The sequence below is a fragment of the Oncorhynchus kisutch genome, linkage group LG6, assembly GCF_002021735.2.
Source record: "Oncorhynchus kisutch isolate 150728-3 linkage group LG6, Okis_V2, whole genome shotgun sequence".
NCBI lineage: Eukaryota > Metazoa > Chordata > Actinopteri > Salmoniformes > Salmonidae > Oncorhynchus > Oncorhynchus kisutch.
In genome coordinates this window covers 64,973,335-64,988,412 of record NC_034179.2, presented here as the reverse complement: position 1 = coordinate 64,988,412, position 15,078 = coordinate 64,973,335, and the positions used below count along the sequence as shown (strand labels likewise).

Below are 15,078 nucleotides of genomic sequence, written 5' to 3'. Positions count from 1 at the left end.
GCCTTTTCCTAGCTTGTTTGTGAGAACCAGTTTTAGCCTTCAGTCCTAGTTTTTTTTCGCCTGCCTGTTTGCCAACTTATGTATGACCATTGCCTGCCTGTGACCACTATTCCTGCCTTCTGCGAAGATGTAATAAACACCTGCCGCACTGAATGTGAATCTACACCTTTAAGTTAAACTGTAACTAGGCCACTTAGGAACATTCAATGTCATCTTGATAAGCAACTTTAGTGTAGTTTTGGCCTTGTGTTTTAGGTTATTGTCTTGCTGAAAGATGAATTTGTCTCCCAGTGTCTGTTGGAAAGCAGACTGAACAAGATTTTCCTTTTAGATTGTGCCTATAGCTCTATTCCATTTCTTTTTATCCCAAAAACACTCTAATACTTGTTAATTTTTATCTCCAGGTAAGTTGACTGAGAACACATTTGCATTTACAGCAACGACCTGGGGAATAGTTACAGGGGAGCAAATGAGCCAATTGGAAACTGGGGATTATTAGGTGACCATGATGGTTTGAGGGACAGATTGGGAATCTGGACACCAGGGTTAATAACTCTACTCTTATGATAAGTGCCATGGGATCTTTAATGACCTCAGAGGGTCAGGAAACCCATTTAACATCCCATCTGAAAGACAGCACCCTACACAGGGCAGTGTCCCCAATCACTGCTCTGGGGATATGTGATATTTTTTAGACCAGAGGAAAGAGTGCCTCCTACTGGACCTCCAACACCACTTCCAGCAGCATCTGGTCTCCCATCCAGAGACTGACCAGGACCAACCCTGCTTAGCTTCAGAAGCAAGCAGGGTGATATGCTGCTGGATACCAGCAAGCATGAAAATATTAAGGTATACTCAGTGATGTGTTGTGATGGATTTGCTCCAAACATAACACTTTGTATTCAGGACAAAAAGTAAATTTTCTTTGCCAATTTTCTTGCAGTATCTCTTAAGTGCCTTGTTGTACACAAGATGCATGTTTTGTAATATTTGTATTCTGTACAGGCTTCCTTCTTTTCAGTCTGTCATTTACGTTAGTATTGTGGAGTAACTACAATGTTGCTGATCCATCCTCATTTTTCACCTATCACAGCCATTAAACTATCTAACTTTTTAAAAATCACAATTGGCCTCATGGTGAAATCCCTGAGCAGTTTCCATCCTCTACGGCAAATGAGTTAGGAAAGACGCTTGTATCTTTGTAGTGATTGGGTGCATCGATACACCACCCAAAGCCTAATAACTTCATCATGCTCAAAGGGATATTCAGTGTCTGCTTAAAATTTCTTTATACGTCTACCAATCAATGCCCATCCTTGTGAGGCATTGAAAACCCCGCCGTGGCCTTTGTGGTTGAATCTGCTTGAAACTCACTATTCAACAATCTTTTTAACCACTGTTACTGAACACGGAATGAGTCCATGCCATTTATCATAAGATTTGTAAAGCACATTTTTACTGAATGTATTTAGACTTGCCATAACAAAGGCGTTGAATACTTATTGACTCAAGACATTTTAGCCTCAAATTATTATTATTTTTTCACAACAAACAAAATTCCACTTTGATATTATGTGGTATTGTTACTAGATCAGTGACACAAAATCTCAATGTAATCAATCTTAAATTCAGGCTGTAATAAGACAAAATGTGGAAAAAGTAAAGCACTGCGTGTCTCTAACAGGATAAAATACCTGGATGATACACTCTGCACACTGCATATAGCTTTGTAGTAAAAGCAGAACGGGTTTGATATGGACATACAATACAAGAGTATGAACAAACTTACAATTTATTGTGTTTACGCACTCTCCAACTCAAGAGCTATGTAAGAATCATGAAGCAATTATGTTTTGAAATGGGGCAGTTTCCCAGGTCTGAATTAAGCCTACTTTCAAACCGATCAGAATTTCCATTAAACGTGGTTTGGCGTCCATGGGAATACTTAATCTGGGTCTGCAAAACTGGCCGATAGATTCCTTTTCAGACATTATGAGACTGTTATCCCTTAGACTCTAAGGTGAATAGCCTTTGAGTACTACACTGAAAATAGACTACACAAAAAATAAATGAGTTTGACAGTCTACAACTCAGCAATGGCTAGCATTTGAAAAATAAATAAAAGATTACATTTGTCCAGAAATAGTTCCTTTATTGCTTTGGTATTCATTTGACTTAGCCATGTTTAGTTATGTAAGGACTAGACAGCAAAATCTCAGTGATTTTCAGTTTCACAATGCTCATGTTGGAAAATAATAATCTCTGTATTGTTATATCTATGACAACACCCCCATCACTAAACCTTAACAACATGAAGAGTAAACCAATCAGATTCAGATTATGGACGGTCAAAGTAAAGCATGAAGTAAATAGGAAAATAAAATAGGAATAGATAGATAGAGAGGCAACGTGTCCGTGTTATTACATGAGTTTCTGGATGTCCAGTTTAACCAATTAAACTTTAATAGTCAATGCACAGCTTAGAATTATCTTTACATTAGATATCACTGTCTGTGAATCATATCCCTTCAGCCCTGTGCTATGCAATCTCTAACAGTTATCTTCCAATGCTTCAGTGATGCTTTTTCCAAGGTCAAATAAATAGCGTGGCCCATATCTAATCTATTCAGTATACCTACAAACACCAGTTAAGACCGTGTTACAATATAGCCACGACTGCATCGTCTCTATGTAACCAGGTTATTACACCACCGTCTCCTCAACCACGTCTTTCCACAGCACTGATTGGCCTTATGACTAACACATCAGTTTCTTACAGCACCCCTATGGAAACAAGACAGCGAGGCATGCGTCCCAAATGGCACCCTATTCCCCACATAGTGCACTACTTCTAATAGCCCAATGGACCCTCTTGGAATAGGGTGCCATTTGGGACGCAGTCAGTGAGTTCTCCTACAGTGTCTTTAAGTGCTTTTATACATGTGTCTGTGAGCATAGCGTGATGTAGAAAAATAAATAACAGCCATGCAAGTCAGCAGATGGATCGCAGTTTGGCTTGCCCGGAATTATTTCCTTCATTTTATTAAAGGGTCAATATCGGAACGGTGAATACATTTTGACATTTTAAAAGTGGTGGCTGCGTTGTTTTTGTTTGAATCTCAGACTGCCCCTTTAAATACCCAGCTCTCCGAGGTTTCACTTGAAATTGATCAGACCCATTTTCTGAGAATTTTACAGGGCTCATGTTGTAAGGGGCTTAGGGAAAGGAGAAGCAAAGGCTTTTCCGAGCAACTATGATTGTTATCATCCGCATTTGATCTAAAACTGATTACCTTTGGTACGTAATGTCCTGTCCTCCGATTTAGTTATCTTTTTTCATAGAATGAATTTACACAGGAGGCAATCAATATGTAGTTAACCAAAGACTGCAACTACCGGTCCATCTTAAGCCATCAGTCTATGTGACGTGTCGTGACAAATTATTTTGCTTCATACCATTTCCAATTTCTTTTTACACATTGTATTGTTTTGAGGAACTCTGAATGTACACTACCGTTCTAAAGTTTGTGGTCACTTAGAAATGTCCTTGTTTTTGAAAGAACGTATTTTGTGATTTAAGATGGGCAAAAGAACACTGGACAGAGGATTAGCTAACACAACGTGCCAATGGAACACAGGAGTGATGGTTGCTGATAATGTGCCTTTGTACGCCTATGTAGATATTCTTTTACAAAATCAGCAGTTTCCAGCTACAACAGTCATTTACAACATTAACAGTGTCGACACTGTATTTTTGACCCATTTGATGTTATTTTAATGGCCAAATAAAATGATTTCATTCAAAAACAAGACATTTCTAAGTGACCCCAAACTTTTGAATGGTAGTGTATGTATTGCAATCCAAATCTAATTTTTACTTTATATCTTTTTTTTAAATCAGGATTTCAGATGTGGTGGTCTAAAGAAGCTTGATATCCTGTGACTCAATAAAAACAAGTGGTTAGAATTTCTCCTCCAGTTGCTTTCTATACCTTGGGACCAATTGCATAGAAGTGGCATAGATTTCCCATGGGCTAGACTAGGAAACATCTACTAAAATCTGCAGCAGAACTCTTGTCATGATGAGTGACATTAAGCTATTCATCAATGCGATAGGTTCAGGGCTGTGCATTACCAGGGTCATATTCATTAGGGGGAATAATTTTCAAAATGGACTGAAACAGGGAGGTACCACTGTACATGAACTTGTCCAATAAGAACACTGAGTAGCAAAACGGTTTGCTACGGTTTGCTACGCTGTGCTCTACTGAACATGACCCTGACCAGATAGAAGAGTGCCCCCCTCTGGCCTTCAACTCATCCCACCTGACCTTAATAGAGAGAACCTGTACTTCTGATAAATGTCCATTCTTGCAGAGTGCAAACACTACATTTCCATATCCACTGTAATAGACTTCTGTACTGATAGATACACCTGGCAGCCACACCTATAGTTTAGCCCAGTATGACATACTGTATAGTGGGATATTGGTTGATTACTGGGCTTCAAACTTTGACTGATTGAAGTTCTCAAGCCTCATCCTATCTGCCGAAATCAGTCCAGTCACCTTGGCTTGGGGAAGGTGGGCTTTAAAACATGTGTGTGCTGGCAACCTAGCTATCATTGATTAATATGTTCAGTTGGAGCTGCTGATGCAAGCGCTTTCAAGGATTTCAGCCTTGCGCCGACAAACACATACTTTATCATCAATGTATAGCCACCTGCTTGGTATAGTGCACTATACAGGGAAAAGTGTAATATTTCAGACGCAGGCCAGATATTCTATAGATTTATAGGTGACGGGAGTCGGGAGAGAAGGACGCACATTATGCATCTTGAAAGGTCAAACCATAGTGTACAGTAAATGCATGTATTCCATATACAGTGGAAGTTGGAGGTTTACATACACCTTAGCCAAATACATTTAAACTCAGTTTTTCACAACTCCTGACATTTAATCCTAGTAAAAATTCCCTATTTTAGATCAGATAGGGTCACCACTTTAGTTTAAGAATGTGAAATGTCAGAAAAATAGTAGAGATAATTATTTATTTCAGCTTTTATTTCTTTCATCACATTCCCAGTGGGTCAGAAGTTTACATACACTCAATTAGTATTTGGTAGCATTGCCTTGAAATTGTTTAACTTGGGTCAAAGGTTTTGGGTAGCCTTCCACAAGCTTCCCACAATAAGTTCGGTGAATTTTGGCCCATTCCTCCTGACAGAGCTGGTAACTGAGTCAAGAGTGGCCACCTTGCTCGCACACGCTTTTCAGTTCTGCCCACAAATGTTCTATAGGATTGGGGTCAGGGCTTTGTGAGGGCCACTCCAATACCTTGACTTTGTTGTCCTTAAGCCATTTTGCCACAACTTTGCTTGGGGTCATTGTCCATTTGGAAGACTCATTAACTTCTGACTGATGTCTTGAGAGGTTGCTTTAATATATCCACCTACATTTCCTCCCTCATGATGCCATCTATTTTGTGAAGTGCGCCAGTCCCTCCTGTAGCAAAGCACCCCCACAACATGCTGCTACTCCCGTGCTTCACGGTTGGGATGGTGTTCTTCGGCTAGCAAGCCTCCCCCTTTATCCTTCAAACATAATGATGGTCATTATGGCCAAACAGTTCTATTTTTGTTTCATCAGACAAGAGGACATTTCTCCAAAAAGTACGATCTTTGTCCCCATGTGCAGTTGCAAACCGTAGTCTGGCTTTTTTTATGGCGGTTTTGGAACAGTGGCTTCTTCCTTGCTGAGTGGCCTTTCAGGTAATGTCGATATAGGACTCGTTTTACTGTGGATATAGATACCTTTGTACCTGTTTCCTCCAGCATATTCACAAGGTCCTTTGCTGTTGTTCTGGGATTGATTTTTACTTTTCGCACCAAAGTACATTCATCTCTAGGAGACAGAACGTGTCTCCTTCCTGAGGGGTATGATGGCTGCGTGGTCCCATGGTGTTTATACTTGCACACTCTTTTTTTGTACAGATGAACGTGGTACCTTTAGGCGTTTGGAAATTGCTCCCAAGGATGAACCAGACTTGTGGAGGTCTACAATTGCAGTTCTTGGCTGATTTCCTTTGATTTTCTCATGATGTCAAGCAAAGAGGCACCGAGTTTGAAGGTAGGACTTGAAATACATCTACAGGTACACCTCCAATTGACTCAAATGATGTCAATTAGCCTATCAGAAGTTTATAAAGCCATGACATATTTTCTGGAATGTTCCAAACTGTTTAAAGGCACAGTCAACTTAGTGTATGTAAACATCTGACCCACTGGATTTGTGATACAGTGAATTATAAGTGAAATAATCTGTCTGTAAACAATTGTTGGAAAAATTACTTGTGTCATGCACAAAGTAGATGTCCTAACCAACTTGCCCAAACTATAGTTTGTTAACAAGAAATTTGTGGAGTGGTTGATTTAAATCCGACATCAACTGTAGGTAGTCAATGAGACACATGGCTGTGGTAAAGGTCGCCGGCACTGTTCATGGTCACACAAATGTATTATATTCCCCAGTGGCAGCTTCTGGTGTGAAGGGAAACCAATCCAAATGGCACCCTGCATTCTACAAAAATATAGTCAACACCTCAGGGGTGTAAAGTACTTAAGTAAAAATACTTTAATGTACTACTTAAAGTAGTTTTGGGGGTATCTGTACTTTACTTTTCCATTTATATTTTTTCAACAACTTTTAATTTTACTCCACTACATTCCTAAAGAAAATGAACACACTTTTTACTCCATTCATTTTCCCTGACACCCAAAAGTACTCGTCACATTTCAAATGTTTAGAAGGACAGAAAAACAGTCCAATTCCCACACATCAAGAGAACATCCCTGGTCATCCCTATTGCCTCTTATGTTGCAGACTCACTAAACACAAATGCTTCAAATGTAAATGCTTCATTTGTAAATGAGTGTTGACAGCAAGAAGCCCAAATAGATTTGACAAAAGAAGAATTTCAAACCCTGATTACATTGGGTTACGATAACCTCTTTATTTATGTGTCGGAATACTTGGGAACAGATTTCCTGAATTGCAATCTATTTGAGCTGATTTCCTGATGATTTTACAGTATTTTATGTAAAAATAAATAAATAAATATATTTTTTTTTCTACGAAAAATTGGGGGGCCAAATAAAATCACCTGGGTGACGAATTTGGCCCACAGGCCGCCTATTGGGGAACCTTGTTGTATCGTGCTAGCACACACTGTTATTCCTCAAAAGCCAGTTTCCCATCTGTCAGACAAGCAGCCATTGGTATTCAGCTATGTGATATGGTTGGCCGGTAGGATTTCTATTTAGGATTGCTTCTGTGCCCGTAGAAATATAATTACTATAGTATACTAGAATTAACTGGAATTGAATGGGAATATTCGTTCTGTGGTCTGGTCCTTTCCATCTGAGGGCTCTGTGATGAGTTAATTACTTCAGCGAGGACAGACAGACCCAGACTGTGACTAGGGGTACATTGAGATCTCTAATTAAAGAGGTGGACATTGAGATTTTATTGAGGAATAGTTTATATGAGAGGCTGAACAGACTGGAGTCTCACTGACATTCACACCTGAATCCTATCCTTAAAAGTTTGGTAGAGAGGAAAAAATATGTAGGCCTACAGAGTCTTGTCTGCCAGGCAAATTGGGAGTATAAAAATAACATTATGTTGATGATTCATTCGAAAATGTAAAATGTATAGTTTGGTGGACAGGAAAACAATGTTTACAGAGTCAGACAGTTTGGCAAATGGAGAGTATAAAAATGACATATTGTTGATTCACTTTAACATAATCAAATGTACATATCAAATGAATCATATGAAAATCAAAGACATGGGATGGTTGCTCAGTCAAAACGAAAGTGATTGGATCATTTGCATGTTTTCTAGCTAGATGATTGATCTGCAATCAGATATGCATAGTTGGTTTTCATTTCATTTTCACTTCCTCACTGTCCAGGTTGTCTTTTCTGCTTTAATTAGAATGTCAACCCTCACTGCATTTAAAACTGTCAATCACTTCACCTCATAGCCCAGGGTAGAGTTCCCTAATCTCTCTCCATTGGACAAATGCCAGACTAACCTCAAGCAATATAGGATTTGTGTGATTCACAGGCAGTGGCTGTGTAGAAATGAATCCCCTACTGCACCTGCATGAGTTTGATTCTCAATGCATCAGGGTGTCTATATTGAGACTGTTTTTAATATACTGCACAAAGAAGGTATGATCATATGCATACACCAGATACACAAGTGTCTGTAAACCAAACATTTTCAGCATAAACATTAGGTATGCATGGAACAAATTGTGTCAACCTTTCCGTATTTTACTGCTCCTTGTCGTGAGGTATTGCATGGGTAACCCTTGCTTTACACAACAGAACACATGGATCATTTCTGTTCCATGCAGAATTAGAAGGATTTGTATCTCTGCACTGTGTTTCCACTGTATAAGCTTACTTTCTCTATACACTTGTGCAACCTTTTGTAAAAGCTGTCAACCCCGCACAGCATAAAGCATTCATTTTGGCCACAAGTTGTGGCAAAATATTTTTATCATAAAGGGAAAACAACGAGAATAAAGAGGCTTGGCATGTGTCGGCAATGTCAATGGTTCGAAGAAGCTTAATTTTAGTGTTTGTATTTTGATTTATGATATCAAAATGCGGTGCGCTATGCGGCGAGGTGCCAAACCTCTCCAATTTCGCGCAATCAAGATTGTAGAATCCCGTACAAGTAGTAGGCCTATGCAAGTGCTGAATAGTTGTTTTGTTGCTGTCGGTGCTTTCAATCTCCGCAGGTCATGTAGGCTATGTGGATGTGATGATTGTATAAGAAAACAGACATATTTAATCCTACCGATTTAGATTTGACCCTCACTCAACCGTGTAACGACAATGCGTAATCTTCTCCTGAGTTAGGCGAAATCAGGCGAGCCACAACAACACCAAAGATTGACTGAAAGACTTAGATTGATCCCAAAAGCTGTGGCCAACAGCCACGTGTCTCCTGCGGATTTAAATGAAATTGAATACCTGCTGAGTCTTATTTGCAATATTTCATGTCTCAGCATTATCAGCGCGTAACTGCGTTTAATTGTATTCTTGAATACAAGCCAAGTGAATGAATCAACAACAAAAAATGCATATAACAATATTTAGCAATATCCCTTTTAATAATAATAGTTCATAGTGCTAGAGAGCCCCAGTGCCAATATAACTTGCATTTGAAGTAATATTATTCACTAGATATTGTTCTTTGCAGGTGTTGTAAACGGAAAACACACACGCACACATATACTGCACACACACACTTTTACATTCATCCTTTGCTGCTGCTAATCTTTTCCTTATTTTACTCTTATTATTATCTATCCTGATGCCTAGTCACTTTACCCTGCCCTCGTGTACATATCTACCCCAAAAACCTCGTACCACTGCAAATTGATCTGGTACGCCTACTGGTAGCCTACTCTATGTATATAGGTCCATTCTTGAGTATTTTATTTTATTCTTCGTGTTACTATTTTATTTGTATCATTAATTTGTAACTCTGCATCGTTGGGAAGGGCTCTTAAGCAAGCCTTTCACGGTAAAGTCTACACCAGTTGTATTCGGCGCATGAGACACATACAATCTGATTTGATTTGATTTGAAAAAACAAAAAACAAATCTGTCCCAAGCAGTGAGAGGCAAAAACACAATTTCAGCTGCCAACAAAACCATTTTTTTTTTTTTACAACATAGCAGTTAACTGAAAGGACAACAATGATTTAAAAGCATCTCGCATGCACCTGACATACCTGGGGAAGAATTCGCAGCCACATTTTTCTGTGTGTTTATTTGCTGATATCTCCAAACTGCACTCCTGCCTTCCCGCAGTTACCGAGTTACCACGAGATGCCTCCGGTACCGGATTAGGGACACTCAATTCTCACAAGAGAGGATATCACACCACTTTCGGAATGAATCTTGCCCACATGAACAACCAACAGTTACTTATCGTTATGCATTTTCTCAAATATGAAGTCCCAATAAAGTGTTTAAGTAAATGTTCATTTATTTTATAACACAGCCTATAAATTGCCGGTCAATATCTTATCGAGATATGTTTGGTGTTAATCGATGTCAGTCCATTTCAGAGGAAATTCAAACGTCTCTTCGGAAATATTTTTTGTATAATGTTGATCCGTAGTAGTCTATTTCCTTCTGTATTACACCGCTATATATTCCTGTGAATGGACTTTCCAGGGTACTGCGTTTAGCTTGATTTTAATAATAGCCTACATGTAAATATCTATTGTTCTCCATGTACATAAAACGAACATTAGAGGTTCCGTCCGAAGTATCCAATAATTAATTCCGTGGGCCTATTGAAATTCGGTCAGAGATTGATGTCGGGTCTCGCCAACTTCAAAGCGTTTACAGCCTTTTGCGTCGTCCTTTTTCAATCCCTCTTCATAACAGTCCTCTCATGTATTGTTTTTTGTTGTTGTTCGATGTGCGACTGGTCAGGTCCTCCAATATTTATTTCCTCAATGCTAAGGTCTCCAAAATACCATTTAACTTATAATATCTAGTCAACATACACCACAGCATTAATTAAATCTGCCCACTGCGCTCCAAAAAGTGAAAAGGGAAGAGTGCTTCGCAGGCTCAGCTTAAGAAATCGCCTAATATGATGTGTTTGACAAAACTATACCGGTATCCTCTTAACGCAGTGGCGGGCCACAGTCTTTCTCGCGCTTGGGGTGTTTCAGCTCCGATTCCACTTCACTGCAGTTCGACCGGCTGCTTCTAGAATTTTAAATATTTTGTTTGCGGTACTGCTCTCCCAGCCTCCATAGGCAAATAGTACAAACTCCAGCATGCGATCGCATAGACTGTCCTACGTCACTACACACTTTACGGCTCTCCTCTCTTCACTCCCTCCTGAGAGCAAATTAACTTGTATTGCACTTCATCAAAACAACATGTTAGATCTGTTCTCGATGTATGTCCAATGATACACACCAACTCCAGGGAGCACGAAAATGTATGTCTGTGAAGCTGTAATATGGTTCAATGAAAGCAATAATTTGCCAAATAGGCAAATTGAAGCCCCCTTCAAAGATCTAGACCCATGTCATATATTGTATAGGAACATGAGGATACATAACTATAACATCATTTAGGCTGGCCACTCAAATAACCCCCTGACCCCTTCCTCCCTCGCTCCATTGTACTGCCTTATCTCTCCTGATGCCCCACCAGGCATATTTATTTTTTATTGAACCTTTATTTAACTAAGCAAGTCAGTTAAGAACAAATTCTTATTTACAGTGACGCATAGGAGCAGTGGGCTAAGTGCCTTGTTCTGGGGCAGAACGACAGATATTTACCTTGTCAGCTAGGGGATTTAATCTACCAACCTTTTGGTTATTGGCCCAACACTTTAACCACTAGGCTACCTGTCATATAGTTCCCTTATGGACATTTCCACATGTTTTGTACATGCAAAATTGTATTTCACATGTGAAATCATGTAAAACCATGTGGTTTTGGAACACTTTACATGTGATGATATTTCACATGATCACAACCATTCACAAGTGGATTTACATTTTCCCATGATGCCCTGCAACCCACGTACATATTTGACAGATGTATTTATACAGTAATTATTATTCAGCATTTCCTCACCAGGGATTTGAACAACCTCTTGGTTCATGACATTCCGATCTTTCTGCTACACCAGCAAGGCAGTGTCAATGACTGATTTCACCTGTATTCCCACACTTTGCGGGGTTATAGTAGATATCAGCTTTGTATAATACATTCAACAAAAACTATTCGATTTATTAAAGTGATTCAGGAGTAACATTGAAACAGAATAATATGTCCCACCAACATTAGACTATACAGAAAACCCTCAAATTGATGAGATAAGAAAATGAAATAAACAATAGTCAGATAACTGATAACTAAAGTAGTGCAGATATGTATTATAGGTACTGAATGTGTAGGGGACTTCTAAGAATGCTACAGACTTTGTGACACAGCAGATAGACCAGTGTAACCCAAATCCAGAGGTCTTTGATTTCAAATCCAAGGTGAGGTCATGTTGAAAACTCAGTACCAAGTGATCATGTCAAATGTAATCATATTGTTATTGATTAAAGTTTTGTACACATTTGAACTCAACAGCTTACCACTTACCTTAAATCCCCCCCCCCCCGTACCATTTAATTATCTCCCTTACAAAAACATATGTGAAATTTACTATTTCACATTATGAAGCTGAAATTGAGCTGAAATCTACAAATGTGAAAACAAAACAGACATGTGAGGTCAGTTGTTCACATGTATTCAATATGGAGTTCACATGTAACGCCACCTTTTCGTGTGAGAATAACATGTTTTCACCTCACATGTGAATTGCAGATTCACAAGTGGAATTTACATGAAAAACATTCACATGTGAAAAGAACATTTGGAATTTCACATGAACAATTTCACATGGAATTGTATTTTAACATTCGAAAACTTTGGTCCATAGGGGGGCTAAGCCTGCATCTCTAAAATCTGGGTAAAGGATTGAAAGGAATCTGAGTCTTATTCTGTAAATTTAGCTATTGCTTGCTTTTCTAAAGTCAACCAACCTTGCCAGCAGGCATACCAGCTAACATAGTTAGGCAAGCTAGCTACTCTACTATTGTAGGTACTCGGCAGGTAACCTGGCAGTTATGAGCGTTGGGCCAGTGACCGAAGGGTGAAAAATCGGTCGATATGGCCTTGAGCAAGGCACTTAACCCTAATTGCTCCTGTAAGTCGCTCTGCTAAATAAATAAAATGCAAATATAAATGTAACTTTGATAGCCTAAAATGGCTACTTGGTACAGTAGCTAGTCATGAAGTTGGGAACCTTTCTGGGCTAGCTAAAGCCAACTTCATTGATAGGTGGCTAGTAGCATTACAGAGAAGAACAAGTATTATATATATATATTTAAAGTAAACAGAACAAGTCAGTGGGCACATGCCCCTGTGCCCCCTATGGGCATGATGCCCATATAGGGATCCTATAGTATTTTCTTTCTTTTTTTGAGGGATCCTATTGTGCCCCCCGAACCCTCAAATCATGGGATGTGATTGCAGCCAGGTCATCTGGGATACAAGTCAGTATTTGACGTCCATCCCTATTTCAGGAAGTCGGGAGATGATGTGGAAACTGGCCGCTAGGAGCAACAGAAAACTACCTTCAAGTAGTTTTCGTTTTTTGCAAAGGCATTGTGGACTGTATTTGTTATTTATTAGGCTCCCCATTAGCCGCTACAAAAGCATCAGCTGCTCTTCCTGGGGCCCACATGAAACGTGACATAATACATATTATAAACTGGGTGGTTCGAGCCCTGAATGCTGATTGGCTGACAGCCATGGTATATCAGACCGTAAACCATGGGTATGACAAAACATTAATTATTTCTGCTCTAATTAAGTTGGTAACCAGTTTATAATGGCAATAAGGCACCTCCGGAGCTTTTGGTATATGGCCAATATACCACGGCCAAGGACTGTGTCCAGGCGTTGCGTTGTGAGTAAGAACAGCCCTTAACCATGGTATATTGGCCATATACCACATCTCCTCGGGCCTTATATCTTTAGTACAGAACATTATTAGTCAAGGACCGAAAATGCACAAAATGCAGTTTGGGCCACAAGCCTACATTATCCTTTATCTCTCCCAGGTAAAGTAAGGGGCAGGCTTAAATCATTTAATAGAGGAGCTAGATAGATTGATGAGATGACAAAGCCTTTTTTTTACAAATAGAGTAGGTCTATCTGACAGCTGACATATTGCAGCGCTAATGCAATGATATCCCATGTGATGATGTGACGTATGGCCTGTTCTACGAGGGTATTGGAGATATGGCCTGCTCTACGAGGGTATTGGAGAGCTCACCGAATATAAAGATGGAGACTTGGGGAGAGGAACACTTTTGCTACTTCACTCTCCAATATTAATGGAGGAGCAAACTGAAGAGAAGAGGATATTCAGCCATGGAAACCAGAAGCATTTGAATGATTTACTTATGAAAAAGAATGCAGTCCTAGCATTGTTGTCACAGGTGTGAAAAGAGCCTTAATTGCTTGTGCGTGCTACCTTGCTTTGAGAACTTGCTAATTGAATGATTGATCCTGTAATTATATCTGCTGACTGTTTCTTTAAATTCCCGACTGTTCTTTAAATTCTCTCCTTTTTTGTTTGAGGTGCGTCTGCCTGGTGGAAGGTGCAAGTAAGAGGGAAGTTTGACATGTGGCTGTTGATTTAAGTTTGGAAGTTGATGACTTTTTAGCGAGTTGAGGTCATTGTTTTATGTTATATACATAAAATGACTGTTTAGTTAGGTTCTGGTGCAGGGTCGCAGGAAACACTGTTTATGTTTGGTTCCACTGGTCCCGAGGCCCTTGTTAAGGTCAACTGCATCTTTGCCCAGTATGAGGATATTTTAGCACAAAACCTGGTTGCCTCTGCCAGAGGCTGAAACTTCTTCGCAAGTGGCTCTTCCAGCAAAACAATAACTCCAAGCACAGTATTGAAAACTGGGTGCCAATAATTGATACTTTTTTTAAAAACTAAAAAAAACTCTTTCTCTGAGCAATTGTATTAGTATAAAATAATATAATTTTCTAATTTTTATGAGCATACAGTATAGCTCAGTATTTTTTATTTTTTAGTCTTTTATCCAATTTTTTAAAATCAAGGGTGACAATAATTGGAGATGACAGTGTATACTGGATGTCCAAAATTGTGGTGGGAGACACCAAATGTTTTTTTCCCCCAACATAATAGTCATCATAAGAGTACTTCCAGAACCACCTTGTGGAGAACTTAGATACTTAAAATGATTTTATTGCACCACAGTTGGTAGAATATGATATATGTTGACGTGTGTGTACTGTAAAGGTCACCATTACCATATAGTACATCTTTGAATCTGCACATTTTATAATCATGGGACGGAAGCTTGATTGTCTTCTTATGTATAGTATTTTCTTTCTTTTTTTGAGGGATCCTATTGTGCCCC

At 39.2% G+C, this 15,078-nt stretch overlaps 1 protein-coding gene across 1 annotated transcript in view; it reads right to left on the bottom strand.

Annotated features, from left to right (window-relative positions):
* Window positions 1-10,865, bottom strand: part of LOC109892213 (corticotropin-releasing factor receptor 1-like) — a 153,062-nt gene extending 142,197 nt beyond the window's left edge. Inside the window, exon 1 of the mRNA XM_020484648.2 lies at window positions 9,817-10,865. Within this exon, the coding sequence (XP_020340237.1) occupies window positions 9,817-9,840 (24 nt within the window). The 5' untranslated portion in view covers window positions 9,841-10,865. The remainder of the gene's footprint in view (window positions 1-9,816) is intronic.
* Window positions 10,866-15,078: the final 4,213 nt, after the last annotated feature.